The sequence below is a fragment of the Scatophagus argus genome, chromosome 13, assembly GCF_020382885.2.
Source record: "Scatophagus argus isolate fScaArg1 chromosome 13, fScaArg1.pri, whole genome shotgun sequence".
NCBI classification, from domain to species: Eukaryota; Metazoa; Chordata; class Actinopteri; family Scatophagidae; genus Scatophagus; species Scatophagus argus.
This window is the reverse complement of record NC_058505.1, coordinates 10,154,066-10,174,861: the sequence shown is the minus strand read 5'-3', so window position 1 is coordinate 10,174,861 and position 20,796 is coordinate 10,154,066. Positions and strand designations below refer to the sequence as shown.

The 20,796-nt window shown below is 42.9% G+C and overlaps 1 protein-coding gene across 2 annotated transcripts in view; it reads left to right on the top strand.

Annotated features, from left to right (window-relative positions):
- LOC124069871 (tensin-3-like) overlaps window positions 1-20,796 on the top strand; it is a 30,659-nt gene that overhangs the window by 8,165 nt on the left and 1,698 nt on the right. The window contains exons 6-26 of one of the 2 annotated variants that reach the window (XM_046409363.1): window positions 1,190-1,273; window positions 2,059-2,171; window positions 2,677-2,737; window positions 2,909-2,984; window positions 3,072-3,201; window positions 3,444-3,509; window positions 4,524-4,625; window positions 9,216-10,412; window positions 13,786-13,943; window positions 14,039-14,171; window positions 14,316-14,399; window positions 15,959-16,091; window positions 16,520-17,061; window positions 17,155-17,241; window positions 17,342-17,473; window positions 19,045-19,140; window positions 19,648-19,725; window positions 19,923-20,000; window positions 20,254-20,422; window positions 20,512-20,580; window positions 20,671-20,700. In XM_046409363.1, the coding sequence (XP_046265319.1) occupies window positions 1,190-1,273; window positions 2,059-2,171; window positions 2,677-2,737; window positions 2,909-2,984; window positions 3,072-3,201; window positions 3,444-3,509; window positions 4,524-4,625; window positions 9,216-10,412; window positions 13,786-13,943; window positions 14,039-14,171; window positions 14,316-14,399; window positions 15,959-16,091; window positions 16,520-17,061; window positions 17,155-17,241; window positions 17,342-17,473; window positions 19,045-19,140; window positions 19,648-19,725; window positions 19,923-20,000; window positions 20,254-20,422; window positions 20,512-20,580; window positions 20,671-20,700 (3,618 nt within the window). The remainder of the gene's footprint in view (window positions 1-1,189; window positions 1,274-2,058; window positions 2,172-2,676; window positions 2,738-2,908; window positions 2,985-3,071; window positions 3,202-3,443; window positions 3,510-4,523; window positions 4,626-9,215; window positions 10,413-13,785; window positions 13,944-14,038; window positions 14,172-14,315; window positions 14,400-15,958; window positions 16,092-16,519; window positions 17,062-17,154; window positions 17,242-17,341; window positions 17,474-19,044; window positions 19,141-19,647; window positions 19,726-19,922; window positions 20,001-20,253; window positions 20,423-20,511; window positions 20,581-20,670; window positions 20,701-20,796) is intronic. The other variant, XM_046409364.1, reaches the window with a different exon arrangement.

The following is a 20,796-nucleotide window of genomic DNA, read 5'->3' as shown; positions in this document are numbered from 1 at the left end:
TTCTTCATATTTGGCACAAGGACGAACTGCTTTTATTTTGGTGGTCAAGCACCAGCAGCACATCTTTTTGTGGCAACAACATGTGCATTGATAGGCATTGATGTAAACTGCGATTTGACTGGTTCACAGAGGCACTAGTTCCTGTAATGATACTTAAATGCTTCCTCTGAAGTCATGATTCATCATGATACAAGTGCACCCACTCTTTGCTGGCAGTGAACAGTGTCAACAAGAACCCACAACAGTTGATGAAGAATCATTCCGTATACCACATGCAGTGTCATTACCTAACCGTGGCAGATTTATTTACCTCCTTTATTGTAGGGTCAAGGTGATTCAGATAGTGACTCAAAGAAAAAGTCACATCTTTCAAATTCAAAGGAAAACCGCACAATTTAAGCGATGAATCACCCTGTATTGAATTGCATGAATCAACTGTGAAAGATGTAAGTTACTGTAATAGCTCCTGGCCACAGTGTCAGTTTCATGAAATCTGTTCATCATGAAGCTAACCGAATTTTCCAACCATTGTTCGATAGCCATACAAATTCAGAGTGGCTGGTGCCCTGAAGCCCTAAAGTAAAGAAACACGCAGCAAACAGGAGAGGCAGCCTGTTTTTATGCCACTATGTAGATCCTTTCTGCACACAGCCCTCGTGTTGGCATGAGCACACATACTCCTTCGATTTAGCGTCCCTTAGTGTTTGTGTCCTGCTGAGGAAGGCCGGGTCGGTAAGGCGAATGTGAAAGACAGAGGCTGGAAGAGATAGAGAAACAATGAGGCAAATTTACAATGGGAGGGTGGGGGGCACACAGAGGGAGAGGGCTGGCGAGAGAGAAACGGAGCTGTGGTGAAAAGGCTCCAGCGCCTGTTGGTTTTAGGTCTGTCTGAATAGCAGAGCTGTGCACACACTCTGGCCTCTCTGTCCTCCTCTTCCCCCCTCCGTGTTTACTTAAGGCTGGCATTCTCTTCCTCTCTGCTGGAATCCCCTGTCTCTCTGGTTACTTTCACTCATGTCCATTATGCATGTGTATGCATGTCTGTTTGTGTGTGTGTGTGTGTGTGTGTGTGTTGTCCTAATTTAAGTTAAGATTAACACAGTTCAATTATAGCGATAGCACAGTGTAATTTCTCTCTGGAGTCATAATTACTTTAAGTGTTTAATGTGTCTCTCTGCCTCCCTCAAAGTGCTGATCAGGCGTTGGACCGTTTCGCCATGAGGAAATACCATGATGATAAGGTCTCAGCTCTGATGACACCTTCGCAGAAACGGTAAGACCCAAAGCTCAAATACACCTTTCTGTCTAGCAACATGCATCTGTCCATGTGTTGTTGGGCTGGTGCTTTGTTGACCAGCATCAGTCGACACATCCCTGCCCCAGAACCACCTGATTCAATATAAAACTTTGCATGTTCAGGTGTTGTTTGTCTGTTTATTTTTCACAGAAAAGCCCATCAGTGTTGGTCACTGTAATGAGAATAGGACCCCATGGCGACCTTGTGTAATCCTAAACTCTGTAGTTGCACTTTTTCCAACCTTTGTTGTCCCCACGTTTATGTGAGATAAACATTTAGCAAATACAGCAGGGACAGATGAGCCTGTGTTAGTGTAACTGGGTATACTTTGAAATGTTTTGATGTTAATGGTTACCAAATTAAGATGGTGAGATTTTGTGATGCTTTATTATCAGGAATATAAATGTTTTGGGCTTTTTTTTCTGCAAAAAAAGCCCAAAGTTTCCAATATTAAATGTTGTTATAAAAAGTTTGACATTTCAGGAAATATGTTGGAAACTTCAGTTTAAAAGGCTAGGAAATTTCCCGGGCAGGCACAGTCTAACAAGAAAATGTCTTCACTTAGTGTTTGTGAAGCATCTCTGATTTCGATCATAAAATACAGCCTAAAATTTGTTAGGGCACCAAAAATATTATTTTAAAAAGTGAACTAGGCAGTTGTGTACATGTACAGTACCAGTACTGGTTGTACTGTAGACGTGCATATTACTTACATTATTTACTGCATATTATTTACACCCAGCTCTGTGTTTTCACATCAGGTATGTTTGGATACTCAACAGTCTTTTAAGTGGATCCATGAAGATCAACGCCTCACCCTTGTTCCTGCACTGCGTCATCCTTCATGGGATACCAAACTTCGACGCCGCAGGAGGTTAAACTCATATTGTTTACTACTATACACAGCTGCGACTCCTGATGAAACTAGAGCTGTTGCTGCCATGACAGTATAAAAGAACCCAGACACAACCACATCAGAGTTGGGGTAGTAAACAAGATGGAGACTTATCTGTGTTTTATATCGTTCTCTTTTTCCAACACACATGCATGTTCAGACAGATAGAAGCACTTACGTAAACAGAACTGAAGTGGGGAACTTCTTTACGGGTTCTCTGTAAATCCATGGGAATTCACACCCATGTTTGCATGTAAATTGCTGTTTTCGCTAATTTCATTGAAGTCTTCGTCACAGCGCGGAGCTGAAATCTCTTTCTCACAACAACAGCTTATCACACTTAAACTGTGAGCAAAACAATGTGAGAAGTGACTCATGCATGTCTTACCCAACAGGCTTCTTAAACCAAAGTGATAAGTTCATTATCAATGAACCTGTGACTATTATTTATTTGGGAATTAATTTATTTTTTATTTCTTTTCAGTATGTCGTCCGTACATCAAGGTTTACCAGGGTATGCAAGCAGTGTATTCATCTGGGATCTAGTAAGTACCTTACACATGTGAATTAATGTAAATTAGCAGTATTGTTTACTGCAAAGACTGTTGGAGCATATCAAAGCAGTTTTAATCATTGTATTTAATATCTGTAAATATCTGTGATTTCTTCTAAACTCTGGCTCACTTTGACTGACCTCACTGTTGTCTTTGTTTCAGTCACATTGGTCCAGGCCACAGGGACCGCATATGCATCACCCTGGAGCCTGCCCAACTTCTAAAAGGAGACATCATGGTAGGAAAATAAAAAGAAGCCTTTTTGAAGTTTCTGCCATTGGCATTGATTGGAGTAATCATGATATTTGCGTGTGTTCTTTTATAGATTAAATGCTATCACAAGAGTGACTTAACTTCGGAACGTGAAGTTATTTTCCGGCTGCAGTTCCACACGGGAGCAGTGCAGGGCTACAACCTGATGTTTGAAAAGGAGGACTTGGAAGTTGCCAACAAAGGTAGACCAGAAAAAGCCCTGAGAGCAGGTCTCAACGTGCCGACGCTAGTTTACAGCAGCTCCTCTGCTCCAAACTGCTGGGCTGGGTCTGGACTTAATTTAGACTTGGCGCTTTGAGACCAATAATCTTGTTTTCCCAAACATGTTACGTGTACTAAGAGAATCTTATTCGCAGACAACACCATTCATCTTTCCGTTTCTGAGTAGCCACCGTAACGACATTCCTGTGTGCTTGCATTCCAGATCCCAGATTTGCAGATTACGGTAAAGTGGAGCTGGTGTTCTCCGAGGGACCCGAGAAGATCCCAGGTAGATTCCTAACTCTTGTTTGGAAAAGCAGTCGGAAAAGCAGAGTTGTTGTTTCTCCATTTTCCCTCGGTGCCGTCCTGTGTTGTGTTCCTCCCCCTCTGCCCCCTGCTGAGGAGGGATGCGGAATGCTGCAGAGTGGAAATGTAGTGTGAAGTGTGTGCTGACAGAAACGTAAAGAAGCACAGCGTGTGCTGCCCCAGAACCCCACAAGAGTGAGACCGAGTTGTGCGGGTCTGTGTGCGTGTGTCCCATGTTTTATAGATGGTTGTTTGAGTGTTTATTGAACACCAGCCCTGGAGCATAGTTGCAATAGTTTGGGCAGGGTGAGACAAAATTCAGTTTTTCAGGCACGCAATGGTCTTTTGATCAAATTGCGATATCGCCAGCTGTTGTTGTCCTCCAGCAACAGGATGTAGATATGATTTCAATCCACAGCATGAGGGGTGAAAGTAAAATTTGTTTGGATTTTATTTGTTGTAATTGTCAGTGATGTAACAGCCATAACATTGATATGCATTGAAATGCACTTATTTGCTTTCTTGACAAAAACCCATGTGTACTGCCCCTCCTGAAGCTCATTCCCTAGCATGTTGTGTGTGATTTGTTTAATCTCTAAAAAAAACGAAAAATCTTCTTTTGATTGAGGAGTAGGCAAACTAACTGTTTCCAGTCTAAGCTCAGCTAAGCTCACTTTAATTGTATTCTGTTTGAGTAGACAGATTTGTTTAAAATAAATATCCTGAGGCCTGGTTGATATCAATTGAACACAAATGATAAAATCACAGTGATCCCACCGAAAGCTGACAATATCAAAGCATTGCCCAACCCTAAATATCTACACAAAAATATCCTGCTAAGTCAAATCCTTCTCTCTACTCCCTCGAGGCATGTATTTTGTATTTTACAATAGCGTAATGACGAATAGTATTTTCTGCTCTTTCCTGCGGTTTATAGAAACAAAACACATAGATACAACATCTACAGTCATGTTATTTTTTCTTTTTTTTGATGCAGGTGCAGACAGGTGGCAAAACGGGGCGGATGTTATTGTGGACTACAACACAGCAGATCCTCTAATCCGCTGGGACTCCTACCAGAACATCTGTGATGGTGAAGGTACTGTTAGTACGCTGCCTTAGTCACCACATGACTCACTAGACAGTGCCGGTGTCTGCCTAATGAATCAGACTGTCAGAATGAAAATATCAGTGGCTGTTTTATGAATGAAAGACATATTCTAGTTGCTCCCCTTTATCTTTCTGTTGCTTTGATTTGTTCTTTCTGTTTTTCACCTGCACACTCACACACACACACACACACACACACACACAAAGGGAATTAACACAGCGTGAAAGTTCCTGTGCTCCACGTTGTTGAGGGGCTGCAGTGTGATTGCATTAATATGCGCACACAGTCACTGCGGGAGTTATTGCTCATGAGTGGCAAGTCGCAGGCAGACCCCATGGAAACAGGTCTTCTGTTCTGGAAAGGAAAGCTAAAATCTTTCTGTATCTTATATGTTTCAGTGTGTGAAGGACAGGGAGCAGAGTTGTCGTAGGAGGGAAGGCTCAGTTCAGAGGAAGAGCAGTCGGTTCTCAAGAGATTTCTATTTTGTTGTTTCATCAAATGAATAGGCAAGCTTTAACCATCCCACACACACACACACACACACACATATTTCGCCTGCACAAACACACATAGACTCACACTTAGAGCCACCCTGTCGGGGCGTCCTGTTCTAGTTGCGGTTGTTGCTCTCCACTCAACCACAGAATTCACAACAACCTCCCAGAATAGAGCGACGTGGTGGTAGCATTAAAACACAGATCCACCCTTTCCCAGTATTCACTGAGTGTTTTTATAAGCTAAGTTCAGCTTGATGAAAATGAACAGCCTTTTTTTTTTATTTTCTTTTAAAATACCTCAACACAGCCATGCAGAATTTTACTAACAGCTCTGGGAATGCAATGAAAGAGCAAAACGCTCAAATTTAAGAATTCATCAAAGCAAAGCCAAGACATAAACAAAGGAGCAATTTTTTTTCTCTCTTGCCTCGATTCCAAATCATTCGTGTGGGATATTTACAGCCTTGTTTTCTCATGTAAACACTACATCTGAGAGGGAAAACTGGGAGCCTTGTTGGAATTCTACATCTACTTATCAGCAGTCCTCCGGCAGGCTCAGTTTGCCTCCGAGAGGCTGTCAGTCAGGGGTTGGTCAGGAGGAGGAGGAAGTCTAAAAACCCTTTGCCACTGTAGTGCTAAGGTTGTGAAAAGAAAACCTCATTTACTTCAATGGAATTTCACTGAGAGTGTGTGTTTATCACCACATGTGAATTCAGAGTTGAATTTTAACTGATTGTTTTTCCGGAAAGGTTGTTTACTTAAGTTTAGAGTCAGGTTAGTTTGTTGTGTTTTGTGTTACTCTTTAAGGGCAAGTTCAGCCAAATTACAAAAAAGAAATATAAACTTTCTGCTTAGCTGTAGTGATGCATAGCCATGCAGATAGTTCTGCGATATGTTTCTCTCAGATTTCTCAGTGTGGAGGAATGGGATTTTATTTGTGGGGCTCACAACATTTATAAAATTAAATTTAAGAGGTTTCTGGAAAAAATGCTAATTATACTCTGGGCAGCATTCATGGGGACTGTCCATCTGCTAGACTGTGCTTCTACTGGAAACTGTTCACAGAAACAATATCTAATATCCAATCTGATATCTCAATCATAGAATCACAGAAATCACAGAATACAAAGCCTCTAAAATTACAGACATTATCAAAAGGAAAAGGGAGAGTTAATCTGGCCTGGATATAACTGAGGAAGGGTGGTGTAATATGTAGAAGTCCAGACAAAACCACCATTTCACAACACAGATCTGTTGGAAGAACATAATGTGATATTTTGGTACTCCGAAGTTGAAATTTAAAAAAAAAAAAAACAAGGTCACTCCGGGCCAAAGACAATGCTGGAGGCAGTTTGTTAAAAAGAGCTGATGGCTCATGTTCATATTTATTTTTCTCAATTGGCGGTCATTAAAGTTGCAAAATGAAAGAAAATTGCTCACTGCAAAGTTTACGGATCAACTGAAATGTTGTTTCTGGAATGAATGTTGCTCTTTATTTATTTTTATTTTATGTTTTTTTTTTTTTTGTAATCTAGTTTTTCAATGTTTTGAGCACCACTAACAAAATATTATTCTCCTTCATGGTAATAAAGTAGAGGCAGTGATGGATATCTCAGAACCAAGGCAAATAAAACCGCCTGCATGACACGATACCGCCGGGGGTGTGCGAGAAAATGCTTTTACACAGTTTAACTCTTTCACGGTGGACCCCTCACCTCGACGGTTTGTTCCTCTCTGCCTTTTCTGTATGTGCAGCATGTCCTGTATGAAACGTACACAGAACATCTACACATTGGAGGCACATGCAGCAGCTTGGGCGGAAGAAAACGAGGATGATCATCATCATTATGCTTTCAACTCACGGGTTTGGCATTCAGGAGGTGTGGGATGGTAGTAACTGAGAAGGAATGGAAATGTTTTGTAATTGCATAGCCAAACACAGCCAGACCCCCCCCTCCACATCCTCCTGCGATATCACAGCAACTGGAGGAACAGTTCTGGTTTCGCCAATTGCTGCACTGTAATTGGTGGATTATTCAGGGACTGACCATACCACAACAACCAACGTGATGAATGCTCAATATAAAAGATTTGACTACTTTTCTTAAGCTAAGAACACACTTGGTTAACCAGTCACGGGTTTGTTAATGTCAGTGTAATCCTGATAGGTAACATAGTTTTTCAAACAATTCTGGAACCCCATAATTGAGTTTAGGGCACATCTGTTTCTTGCCAGTATTATACATGAGGACGGCAGGCGTGCAATTTCAGGACACACAAGAGTGAGAGAAAAACAACTGCAGCTTTTCATGAAAATTGCCCAGAGCTCCAAGTAGAAGGCGAGGATTGCTTTAATTAAAAAGTGTCTTTTTACAGAGTGAAAAAATCTGGAGCTGCAGGAATGTTGTTTTCATTCACTGATCCTCTCTGGGCCGCCCTCTCTCTTCCCCCCCTCCTCCCAGTGGGGTAGTCCCCTAACGTGGGGCAAGAGGTCAGGTTACTGCTTTCCTCCGTCCCGCCTTCATCCCTAAGCCCCACCTCACTTGTTTACATTCCTCTGCCCTTATTTGGAGATCTCAAGGTCCCCCCTTGTGTGGAGTGCAAACACTCTCACCTTCTCAGCAGAGAAAGAAAGCAGGGCCAACTTATTCGAACTCTCTCGATTTGACCCTGACCATTATCTGCTGTTGAAAGCCATGTCCGCTCTCGTGTGTCGGCAGTGCTTCTTGTCCTCTTCAGGTTTTGTTTTATTGGAGGCTGGGATTGTTTTGTGTGCTTATCTGACAGTGGTTGCAAAGGTAAGAGATTTATTTATTTTTTTTTAACTTAACTTTTTAACTTGGGGGGGGGGCAATAAAGAAACGAGAGGTGTGACGGTTACAGGGGTGACAAAGACAAGATGGAAAGGGAAGGAAAGGGAAACCTGCTTGCACCTTGCCAGAAGGAATGTTACAAGAGGGATTTGTTGAGAAAATTCCCAGAAGAGCTGACCTGCACGGAGGCCTGAGCCGAGGCAGCACAAGGCCGGATGCGGGTTCAATTAGCGTTTTTGTGTGAGCGGCCGGGGGGGGGGGGGGGGCAAAGCCTTACATACAGGAGCTTTTGGAGAGGAGGAGGTGGAGGAGGAGAAGGAGCTTTTATCATGCATGTCTGGTATTTAGATCCTCCAGTCATGGTTTGACTGAAAGGCAAGCACTTAAGGCGGTAGACTGAGGGAGAAGCGTAGGAGTCATATTCCAGCTCTCTTTTGTCGAGGAAGAAGGAGGGTTACAGTGAAACAGTGCGCTTTACTTACTTGGTCAACATTGCTCACATGCACTTTTTCTTCAGACCTCACTTGGCGTAAGTCTAGCAATGCTTAATGTGACCTTTAGCGTTTTCTGCTGTGATGGATTTGACTCTGCCTTGCAAAATGACTGACTTCTGTGATTTTACTTTCCAAGGATTAAGAGGGTTGTTTGGACATATGCTTTGGGTCAAGGGGCAAGCGAGAGGGAGCGGGGTGGCTTAATCACATCAGGGTGAGGAATGCAGGGGTCAGACTTGGAAGATCTATGACTCTTGTAGCGGCGTTCAGATGACTTGACATCTCTTATATGACCTAAGTACATGGCATACACCCACCTTGGCATTTCACTAGATGTCCTGTTGGGAATTAACAGCTGTTGGAATATCTTGTCTTGAAATAAGCTTGGATTAGACTATCAAAATGAGGAGATTTAAATCATTTGGAGATTCTACCAGGTATAAGTTTTATTTGACACATTCAGTAACATGATTCACATATTTTAACCTGTCAGTATGTTGATGTTGTGGCTTGATGTTTGCTCTGTATTGTCTGGAATATTGTCTTTATCAGGTGAGGTGTGATTGTTAAGTGTTGAGCTTTGTCAGTAACAGATTCTGAATGATGGAGTTTGTGGGACGACGTGACTGTGCATGTTGTCAGAGTCTTGTTTTGTCTGTGGTTTTGTGTCTTTTGTGTTCGTCTGTGCGCATCTTTGCTGTTTGTGTGTCTCTGTGTGTATGTGTTCCCTTACCAGCTGACTGTATGAAGCGCTGCATCTCTTCTATTTTGCAGCACCGCGCTCTCAAGGCCTAACCCAGGACAAAGCATCTAAGAGGACCCCCAGCGGAGGAGAGGCCACACTGGGCCGAGGGGCCCGCACGACCTCCGCCACCTCCAGCCCCGACCACAGTGACCACGCCCTCTCTGTCAGCAGTGACTCAGGCCTGTCTAGCACTTCTCTGTGGGCAGACAGACCCACACCTGTCGTCACTGCAACCGCCACCACCATCACCACCATCAAGCCTAACCAGGGCCCCAGCCAACAGGAAAAGGTCCAGCTGAAGCGCCTTTTAAGTGGCTTTGGTCTTGAGGATCCCTCAGTGGAGGAGATGGATGATCAAGGCCCCGGAGTGGGCATCCAGCAGATAGTCCCAGCCCAAGTGCACATCAACGGAGATCCCAGACCACGAGAGAGGGAAACAGACATCCTGGATGATGAGGTCAATACAGGTCACGATCTGCACAGCGTGGACAGTTTAGGGACCTTGTCGTCCTCGTGCCACAAGAGCAGCCAGAACTCACTTCTCTCTGATGGCTTTGGGAGTCCCGGAGGAGAGGATCAGCAAATCCAAAGCCAGCACCACCTCCACCATCCTGCACCCCCTCCCATGGAGGAATATGAGAGGGTCTATACTGAGGCTAGAAGGGGCTGTCTAAGCTCCAGGAGCAACTCTGTGGCCTCTTCTAATCCCAGCAATGCTTCGGTGCCCAAGCAGCATGTCTACAGACAGGGAAGCTATTCCACACAGTCCTGGGTTCGCCAGCAACAGATGGTGGCTGCACAACAGTTTATCTACATGCCTGAGGATGGAAGCGATACAGAAAGATACCCAGGGAACAAGCAAGGGAGCGGTTTACCCAAAGCAGGTCTGTCCACTGAACCACAGGGCCCTGCTAGGGAAATGACAACAGATGTTCTGAGAAATACAGCGCCACACAAGGAGCAGGCAATGCTAAACAATAACAACAACAACAAACGCGATGAGGAGTTCAAATCTCTCACCATGGACATTGACAACTCCATTGACCAGCTCAACCAGCTGATCATGGACCTGGACCCCACATTTGTGCCGGTGTCTAACCGCAGCAGCTCCGTGAAAAGGAACGGTGGGACACATGTGAACGGCTCAGGTCCCAAATGCTCAAACGGCACCAGTCTTACCTTCAGTGATAATAATGCAGTGACCCTGAAAAACGCACAGCAGACAGGTAAGATAGTAAGACAGTCTGGGTGTGGTGGTGGTGGTGTGTGGTGTTATGGTGTTTTCTGGAAGTGTGGTCGCGAAAAGAAATGTTTGACAGCCATTATGAAACCAGAGAAGCTGTTTTGCTGTACATGTCTAATAAACATGGCAAAGATGCGAGTAATAGAACAACTTTAATTAAAGTGCTAAGATTATTTTGAAAGTAGATCCTCTGCAGCACCGTTAGCTTTTCTTCTTCTTCACTACAGAGTTAACAAAGCGCACCTTCTCTCCCTCTCCCACCTGGCGTGTTTTAGTGGCAGAAATAGCAGGGTTGTTGCCAGGTTTTCAGATGTTTTCAGTATGTTTCTGTGGAAAGAGCGCCGTCCAGACTTGTCAGTATAGCTATCTGAGTGGAGGATCAGTACGGTACAAGAAGAGAGGGGGAGCAGCTGTCACTGACCCTTCTGAGCATTGCCGTCTCTGTGTTTGATTATAGAGTTTGCGTACTGAGGAATACAAAAATCCGTCCCACAAACTGACTGCTTCTTGTTGCGTGTAGAAGAAGTGTTAAACGTTATATAAAACACACACACCATTTCTTTTGTTTAACTCCATTTCTAATATGTATTCTCTTTGCCACTAAGATTTTATTAGTTCCTGCAGTTTCAAACAGAACAGTGATGTCATTTCCAGGCGTGATTATACAGCACTTCACAACTCATATGAAGCTTTTCCCAGTCGCTTAACCATATAGCAGAAGGAACGTAGATGGCATTTTAAACAGGTAAAGGATAAAGAGAGAGAAGACCACCAAGCATGTTCTTTATTCCAACAAATTATCCACTTTTTCCACCTTGCAAAGTCATTTTTCAGTGTCAGTCGGAAGGTCAGTCTTTTCCATCTCTTGGGTCTCTTTGATGATTTAACGTCAGTAGGTGGATCAGTGCGTAACCTTTTACGAGTGATTGATTTCTGTCAGTATTTTCCTCATTGCAGTCTCAGTTTCATCGCACTTTCATGTGGCCAGACTCGTTTCTTTTGAGTTCTTATCAGTCACATGCTGTTACACTCTTAAAATGTCTCCTTTTATTGTTGTTGTTTGGTATTTTTGTGCAAACAGAGCTTATGCAACGTAATGACTGTTGTATCGACGATAGATATCTACCCAAGTTGTTTCCACTTTGTGCAAGTTGAAACTGATCCCAGGACCACATTCAGGTCTATAATCTCCAAATGCTGCACAAGACGTTGGTCTACAATGTGTAGAATATCAATATATTTTTGATATATATATATACATATATATATATCTCAAAAATTGCAAGATTATCAAATTCCTCTTCCTATCTCAGGGTTGTTTCCGCCTGCCACCACACAGCATGAACACAACTAACAGATAAATGTTGATGCCTATCTCTCTCTCTCTCTCCCATAATGCTAAGACTTGATCTTTTTCCACACCAGATTTGGCTTACCCTTACTGCTTATCAAGTTAGGCACAACTGACTTAATAAAACTCATGCGAGGTGCAATGGCACTCGATGGATTTCGTTAGCTGAAAACCAGTCAGGCGGAGAAGATGCAGCAAGCAGTCAGTGTTAGCAGTGCGTGAATCACACTCTGGCATGTTCGTGTGGTTGCAGGGGGGCACAAGATGGGGAGGCCTGAGGAATTTCCAAGGGAAGAACAAGTGAGCCTGGAGGCAATGTTTTTTCCATTTGATTCCAAAAGCATACCTGTCTGTGCATATCAACTACACAGAGGAGTCATTCCAAGAAATGTGTTCTGAAGGCTGTAACTTTGCTAATTTCCAAATAATCCGTAGGAAGTATTGGATTGTTGTTTTTTTTTATAACATAGGCTCTTATTAGTTTTCGGTGGCAACAGGAGGCTCTGAGTCATTCTACCCAGCTGTGAAAGTGGGAGCAAACATTATTTGCAATGAAGGAGTTGATTTTATCCATATAACTATACCAATGCTGCTTTTCCTGTTTGTGCTCATCACATCATTAGCTTCCATGCTTTTATTTTTTTGTTTTTACTAACTTTTCACTTCTTCGAGTCAGTTCATTTTAACACCAATAGCTGTATTAGGGAGGTGAAGAAAAAGGGAAGAGGGAGGTTACAGTATTTGCGTTGTGGCTGATATACAGCAACTGGAGCGCATTTTATAAAATAACATTATGACACATGAACCACAAATACAATTCATTTGTGAAATGCACCTGCACAAAGCACCATATGTCAATATTAGTGATCACTTGGGGAGCCGGGAGCAATAGGTAGGGTATAAAAAAAATATATGAAATGAGAAGTTGAGAAATATAAGCTAAGTAAAAATAGAATATATAGGCTAAGAGACAAATACAATATAAAAAAACTAAAACTAAACATTCTGAGGAAAAGAAATAAATAAATAAGAAGCCATTTATCATCATTTTGCTCAACTCTCATGTGCGTATTAGATTGCAGAAATGATGGCACTGAAAATAAGTCACTGCATAGAATGCATACATGACACAGACGGTGTCATCAGGACTCGCCCCAGACAAAATGACTAATGATCCCCGGCATTAACACTCCTGCATCATTAGCATTCTTCAGGGCTGAGAGGTCGCAGCTCGCTGGGAGGGCTCGAATTAACACCCTCGTGCTGAGTGGCGGCACTCTAAAGAGTAGTCACAACATTGAACCCCCTCCAACCCCACTCACACTTCACACCTTCCAGCCCACCAGCCCACCAGCCAGACCCCTTGGCGTTCCTCAGCTGTCCTCTGAAAACATGGCTGAAGGCAGCACCTTGGGGTTTGCCAGGTGACGCTTGCGCGTTGCGGACTGACTAAACGATAATGTCATCAATACCAAACTTTTTACAGGGAGGAGTGCTGAAAGTAGCTACGCCTGCGTCGACGTGTGGATTGAAATTAGTGTGGAGTGTAATAAATGAGAATTCCAGTTAAATGAATTCAGCTTATTATTATGATGCAAATTGAGTGATTCTGGGCTTGCTGTGATTGAAAACAAACAAATTGCACATATTAAACATGTAGCGGTGGACCGCTTTAATGTTCCTTGAACATCAGTTTGATGTCTTCACATGTGACTTTGAATAAAGTTGTCATCATGATACACTGATATCAGAAAATAACTTTATCAATGTTAGGACATTTTTTTCACCCATATTTTCCAACCCCAGTGTCCTTAATTTCAGTGCAGACAGACATAGTGGCTTGTTTAGAAGAATAAAAAAACATTTTGTGGAATACCAAAGTTAACTCTCCTTTTTCCTCTGTGTGTATTTTTTTTAAGTACTTTACTTCCTCTGAGTCAGTGAAGCCTGTATATCAGTGACCATTTAATGATTTGCTCGCCACTGTCTGCCTGTGTGTATTCAGCTGTCCCGACCAGCGAGGGGCGGGCGGATGTCACGCGGAGTCTGGGTCGCCAAGGAAGTGATGTCATGGATCATCCAGGCTTCTGTAACTCAGTGTGGGGTGGGACGGAGGATTACAGGGGCCAGCGGACATACTCCTCCTGTGTGCCAGAGTCCCAGGTAAATACAACATGTGTGTGAAGTGTTTGTATGGCTTCCCCCCCCCCCACTTTCTTTATCTTTGGTTACATATCTGTCTGTGCTGTTTGTTACAGCATCACATGTTGTACAGGAGTGACAGTGCTGACTACAGGGCCCAGGGCCCAGACATGGACAGCGGAGTCGAGGCTAGGAGTGATATGACTCCACCCACTCCTGCCTTCCCCATCACTCCGCCAACACCTTATGGTCAGTACTGAATGTTTCCTGTCTCACTGTAAATAGATTACTTTTATCTGAGCATGTGATCATGCATTTATTTGTGACCAGCTTCGTTTGTTAGGTCTAATGAAATGTTCTCATCTGTCTGAAATGTTTCCTATGTGTTTTCAGTGAAAAATATGTCGGAATTGACCCACTTCAGGCAAACACTGTCTCCTAGCATGCCATCTTATGGGGGCTACAGAACAGATCATGGTGGGTTCAAATCTCTTGAACGCATCACATGAAGTCGTTAACTTTCAGCCATTTAGAATACAGAAAAGTCATTCCGTTGTGAACTGAAAATATGGAGTGTTTTCTCTGTTTTCCCCAAAGCTTCAATTATTATTCTGTTTTTCCCTCTCAACCAATTAAATACAACGAGTGAGAAAAAAGATAATGGGAGGTAAATGTAAGAGACTTCTTTCATGTCTGCCCTGTGATTGCCACTTTAGATCTCGTTCAGGTCCCCCTTGCTTTACCTGATAATGGTGACATTGTTGTTTGTGGAATTTGAGCACTTTTTTAGTCAGAGGCCCGAAAACAAAGACGTCTCATGAATGCAGAACCAGGGAGATTCCTAACCGGTGTCTGCCCTTCGTGTTTGGTTTTTGGAAATATTTTGCATGGTCACGGCCTGAAGAGAACTTTTCCTAAGACAGAACAGTGTTATTGTTTTTTTAGATTGAAACTATGCCTCTTTTGTTTCTTTTTGCATGGTTGTTTTGGTTGTTTTTTTTCTTCTGCGGTGTTTATCTGAGGTGGAACACACCCTGACTGTAAGATTCTCAGGAATGGAAAGAGTTGCGCATTTGTAGCATTTTGTAGTGGGATTTGATGTCAGCTCAAAAACCCTTTCATGTTTTTATTGTTTACTGGATTTATACATTTTGTTGGGCGCCTCTCTGCTCATGTATATGTTGCGCCCCAAGCTATTTAAATCAAGTTAGCTGTATTTTTATGAGGCATGTTTTTGTCTGAACAAGACTGTACATGTCACAAGCTACCCACACAGAGAGATGGGTTATATTTCTACGAACCTGACATTTACTTTCATTTTCATTCTACTTTCACCTCACATCGACTTGTCTGCACTACTTGTGTCTTACTGCCTCAGACGAGAATCACCGCATTCAGTCCTACCACATATCCCTAATTACTGTGGGTCAGGAAGCATGACACAAAAAACTTTTCTCCTCCCACACAGAAGAGGGGAAATAGGAAGAAACCAACAATTCTTTCAGCTTCACGCATCAGCTGAAAAGCGGGCTAAAATGCCAGAGTTGGAGTATGAGCTTTTAGAGTAGAGGGCTGTGACTGATTAAAATAAAGCTTTTGGGTAATTGTGGCAGAGGGCTTTTAATTTCTAGCTGCAATGGAGTCTGATTTGTTGACTCTGTTAGTGCAGCAGGGGTAACTGGTGATTGGGTTTATATAGATTGATCTCAAGGTTCAAAGATGTGTGGCCAGTTTTCATTTCATTTCAACTCCAGTATTGATTGTTTCTTACTGGAAAGAACCCAGAACCATTTCCCAAGGGATTTTTTTTCCGCACTGCATGGCCATTTGTTTTCCATATCACTTGTTACAGCAGAGTAACAACAGAGTTTTACTTATTTTAATTTTTCAAAGTTTTTTTTGTGCAGATTTTCTCCCAGGAAAGATTTAAGGTGTTTGTATTTATTTTCATTTTAATTCTATGCTTTAAACAAAAACAGCACGTGATCAGTAAATACACTTGAATTATTTTCTTTTCTTTTGTTGCTTTCACACAGAACCCCGAGGATACTCAGAGATGATCAGTCATGTTGGAGTTGACGGGTTGCCAGAGTCCTCCATCAACTGCCACAGGACGCTAAGTGCCACACACTCTGCCTCTATTGTTGGGACTCTTCAGCAGACAGACAGGTACAGATCTGTCCTGTCCAGAACCTTAAAGCAGCACTGATCATTTTGTTAATGCTAGAGGGGCAAAAACTTCATGCTAGGATATTGATTTTGAATTTGATTGACAGGACGAGCAAGAGTTTTGTTTTGCAATTTTTTTTACCCAAAATGACAGCAGATGAAATCATCAGAGCTGTGTGGACTCAACAGGAGACTGTAACATTCCTCTAATTACTACATGAAAAATAAGAATTGCAGTTTTTCAATGTTTGAGATTGGACTACTGCTCTTTTCATTTTGCCTTCTTCTTTTGCTGCTGTGGTTTAATGGCAAGCCCGACACCTAAAGTTATTACAGTGGTGGATGGAAACATACATTCACTTGCTTTTTCTTTGGCTGACGACTAGTGTTTATTTACTAAACATTTATGATCTTTATTTTTTCTTAAGTTCATCCATGAGCCAGTCTTGGCCAGAACATCCCGTCCTGAGTCGCCAGTGCTCTCTGAGCAGCTACACCTCTTCCAGACAACCACTGCAGCATTCCATGTCACTGGACTATGGCCACCACTCTCCTCCCCTGCACCATCCCCACATCCACCCTGCCCCCAACGCCCACAGCTCTCCTCGAAGCAGCCAACGAAGCCGCTTGGCTCGATACGCTCTCAGCCGCAGTCCCGCACCAAGCTTTGACGAGCAGGATGACTCGGGTCTCAGCTATGGCACGGACTGCCCAAACTCAAATGGGGGCATGGACAGGGAACTTTTGACCACCATAGACAGGCAAAATCAGTCACAGCTGCCACAGATGCAGCCTCCACTTCTGCCTGAGAAGAAGAGGGCATCAGATGGGGAGCATTCACTGGGAACAACATCTCCACCCCTTAGTGGCTTCTCAAGTCCCCACAGTGGGAGCTCCCTGAGTATTCCGTTCCCCAACATTTTGCCTGACCTCTCGGCTCAGATGCCAGGCACGGCCTCACCTCTGCCAGGTGAGCTACAGTCCCCTAGTGGAGCTAACAGCCTTATTGGTGTCACATGGCTTGATAACTGTACATAAATGAATACTGTACTCTGTTTTCCAGATGTACTGGCCAGCAAGCAGGTTACTGTAAAATTTGTGCAGGACACATCAAAATTCTGGTACAAGCCAGATATCTCAAGGGATCAAGGTAGGCTTCCAATGTCCGCTTTTGTTCAAGAGTAATAAAACCAAAAAGCTTTTCTCTGTCATAAAGGGACACCTTACAAATTATGTTTCTCTTCATGTAGCCATTTCAGTCCTGAAGGACAAGGAGCCTGGTTGCTTCATCGTGCGGGACAGCCATTCCTTCAGAGGGGCTTATGGACTGGCAATGAAGGTGGCTACTCCCCCACCCTCAGTTCTCCAACAGACTAAGAAAGGTACTGTACTTGTCAACAACAGATGTTTTGTTTTAAGTGGTTGGTTTATACCAGTTTGTTTTAAACTTCAGCAGTTTCACAGAAGCCTTATTGTTTGCATATCTTAGCAGAAATTTCTGACTTTTCTCTTTGAATTAATTGAAGAACAGTAAATTACTAGCTTTTCATGCAACTTGCCTTAAACAAGAAGTTGTTTTTAAACATAGCAACACTAGCTTCACCCCCCTCCCACACACACACACTTCTAGTCTTCATGCTAAGCTAGGATAAAAACCTCCTGACTCCAGCTCTGTATTTCATGCACTGACATGAAATCAGTATCAACTTGCTCATCTTAATAGGGGAAAGAAAGTAAATTAGTGTATTTCATGAAAAGTTAAATTATGCTTTCAGTCATCACAGTGAAGATATCCTGGGAATCCTGCATCCCATGATTACACACAAAGCCGTCTACAGTTTCAGCCCACTGTACTCACCTGCCTGCTGGAACATGAGAGTCCCTCTCTCTGTTTGTTTGTGAGAGCGCTTCACTCTGTGTTTCTCTCCTGGGCATCATCGCGATGAAGCCAAACAGACTCCCTTTTGCTTCATAGCCTTAGATGTATAGCTAATGTTTCAAGCCTTAACAAAGGATGTGCTGGGTCCATAAGCCTGCTCTGATCCCAGGGCCTTCTCCTGGGAAGCTTCCTGCCCCACTTAACTCTCTCTGATAACGATGTAGCATCTCATGACTGGGGTCAAAGTGGGCTGCTTTGGTTATTTACTCCCTAGGGTGTTTGTTTGGCATATTTGGGAATTACAGGGAGGGATTTTTTCTCTTTTTTCTCTTCTTTTTTTTTTTTCTTGGAGAGAAAACAAAGTCTCTAGAGGAATGTGGCCAAACATTCTCTGGCCATGTTTCAACATGAAAACAAAGACAGATTGAGTGATGATAGAGATTTAATTTTTCTTATTCAAGAAAGGGCCAGGGGGACCTTAAATCACACGCAATGTCTGTCACAAGAAAGTTTGTCTATGTACAAGGTATATTTTCTGTCAAAAGCAACACAACGAGGTTTCAAAGTAGGCCCTTATGCCACCACAGTGATCAACCATTTAATCCCCATCTCACACCTGTCCTTTTGTTTGCCTTCACCCCTCTGCAGTCCAACGACACCTGTGGTGACATCATGACACGGTCCTACTCTGCTCTTTCAGCTTAGGGCATTGTGGCTTCTTATAAGTGTGAAACCCAACCCACCTTAAGGAGCGGGCCTTTCTCCAAGCCTTTGTGTCAAGACATTCCTCACATAGACTCCTCCTGCCCCCTCAGAGGAGCTTCTGTTGAATCATAATCCTATTAATCTCTTGAGAGATTGAATTTAGCGATTGAATATGTTTTATGTAACTTTTCAAGGCTGGAAAATTACATGCTGTACTGAGATAAATGCTTGGGAGTTATAATTTAGGTCAGAATAAATCTAGAATTTCAAACACAGGACAGTTTTGCTTAAACAGATCACAAACTATTATGAGGAATTTATTAACTCTCCTATCTCTTCCTGTATCTTTAATGTCCTTTTTTCTAACAGGAGGCGATCTATCCAATGAATTAGTTCGCCACTTCCTGATTGAGTGTACTCAGAAAGGAGTGCGATTGAAGGGTTGCCCCAATGAGCCTTATTTTGGTGAGTTCCCGCTTTGTTTAAGCCTCTCTATTCACAGCTGGTTGACAAGAGTGACACTTCCTGGCTGTTTGGCTAAACTGCACCATAGTGAAAGACTTCATGCGCCATACTGCCCCCCATCGCTCTGTGGTGCAAACTACCAGTCACCAGCCAGTGGGGCTGGTAATGTACTATAGTTTCATCTGCAGACACTTAGCACCCACACCTGACAGTTTATCCATAGTCTGCTGTTTCATGTGGCTTGTTTGTATCTTATCTTTTACCTTTAAACCAGAAGTGTGGTATTTGCTTAGTACAACAATTTCTGCGTTGTTGCCGTTGTGCCTGTGCGAATAAACGAATAAGATAATAAATCAGCAAGAGGGTCATTCCATTTGTTGTTGCAAAAAATATGCTTCGTCAACATCGTCAGAAGTCTTGTGTAAAGTATTAAAATGAGATAGTTATGTGGAAATAAAACATCAGTTCTCACCATATTATTCATTTGATATCTATATTATTTTACAGGAAGCTTAACTGCACTGGTCTGCCAACATTCAATCACTCCCTTGGCCTTGCCCTGCAAACTCATCATACCTGACAGAGGTAAACGCTCAAGACACAGTCACAGACTTAATTTCATGAAGAAGGATTATGGTCAGAAAAGCAAATAAACATCATTTAGGCTTTGTGGCTACCCATATCCACCAGTCTGTCTGCTTGGCTGTCTGGCCTTTTAGGTGCTGATGTAACTGTTTTTCCCTTAATACTCTTACTGATGTTTTTGCTGTTCTTGTTCGCAGATCCTCTTGAAGATGTTGTGGAGACTACCTCACAGTCAGTCACCAACTCTGCTGCTGAGCTGCTAAAACAGGGCGCAGGTAATCAGACATCATAAGATCACCTGCTTTGAATAGACATTATGACAAAGCAACAATGGCACTGACACTGTCATAAACACTGACAGTTCTGTGACATTCTTAGACATGAGTGCATTCACACTCATCCACCCATTTATTTCCTTGTCTTGTTATTACGGACTGTGGGACTGAGTCACTGAGTACATTTGCCTCACTGTTATTTGCACTCAACGGTTTGGATACGAGTGTAATCTGAATCTCTGTGCTCCTGCAGCGTGTAATGTGTGGTACCTTTGCTCCGTGGAGATGGAGTCGCTAACAGGAGTCCAGGCGGTGCAGAAAGCAACTAGTATCACTCTGAGCTCAAACCCTCCACCATCCTCCACGGTAGTCCACTTCAAGGTGTCCTCCCAGGGAATCACCCTCACTGACAACCAGAGGAAGTGAGTACCACAGAGGATATTCACACCAGACATGCATGCAGAGAGACCGATTTGCTTTCTCACCACATCTGCTTCCTGTCTCCTTTTAGGCTCTTCTTCAGGAGGCACTACAATGTCAACACGGTCATATTTTGTGCATTGGACCCTCAAGATAGAAAGTGAGTATTCCTGATTTGAATGTGCAGATGGAAACTGAGATTCAGTGTAACAGACTAGTGACATTGTTATCTTCTTGTCTCTGGTGACAGGTGGAAAAAAGATGGCTGCCCTTCAGCAAAGTGAGTAAATAATTATTGTTGTTACATTGCTACAAACAGAGCAGCATTAAATCAGTTATTTTTAAAGTGACGTGAGGCAGATGACGGCGCTGCTAT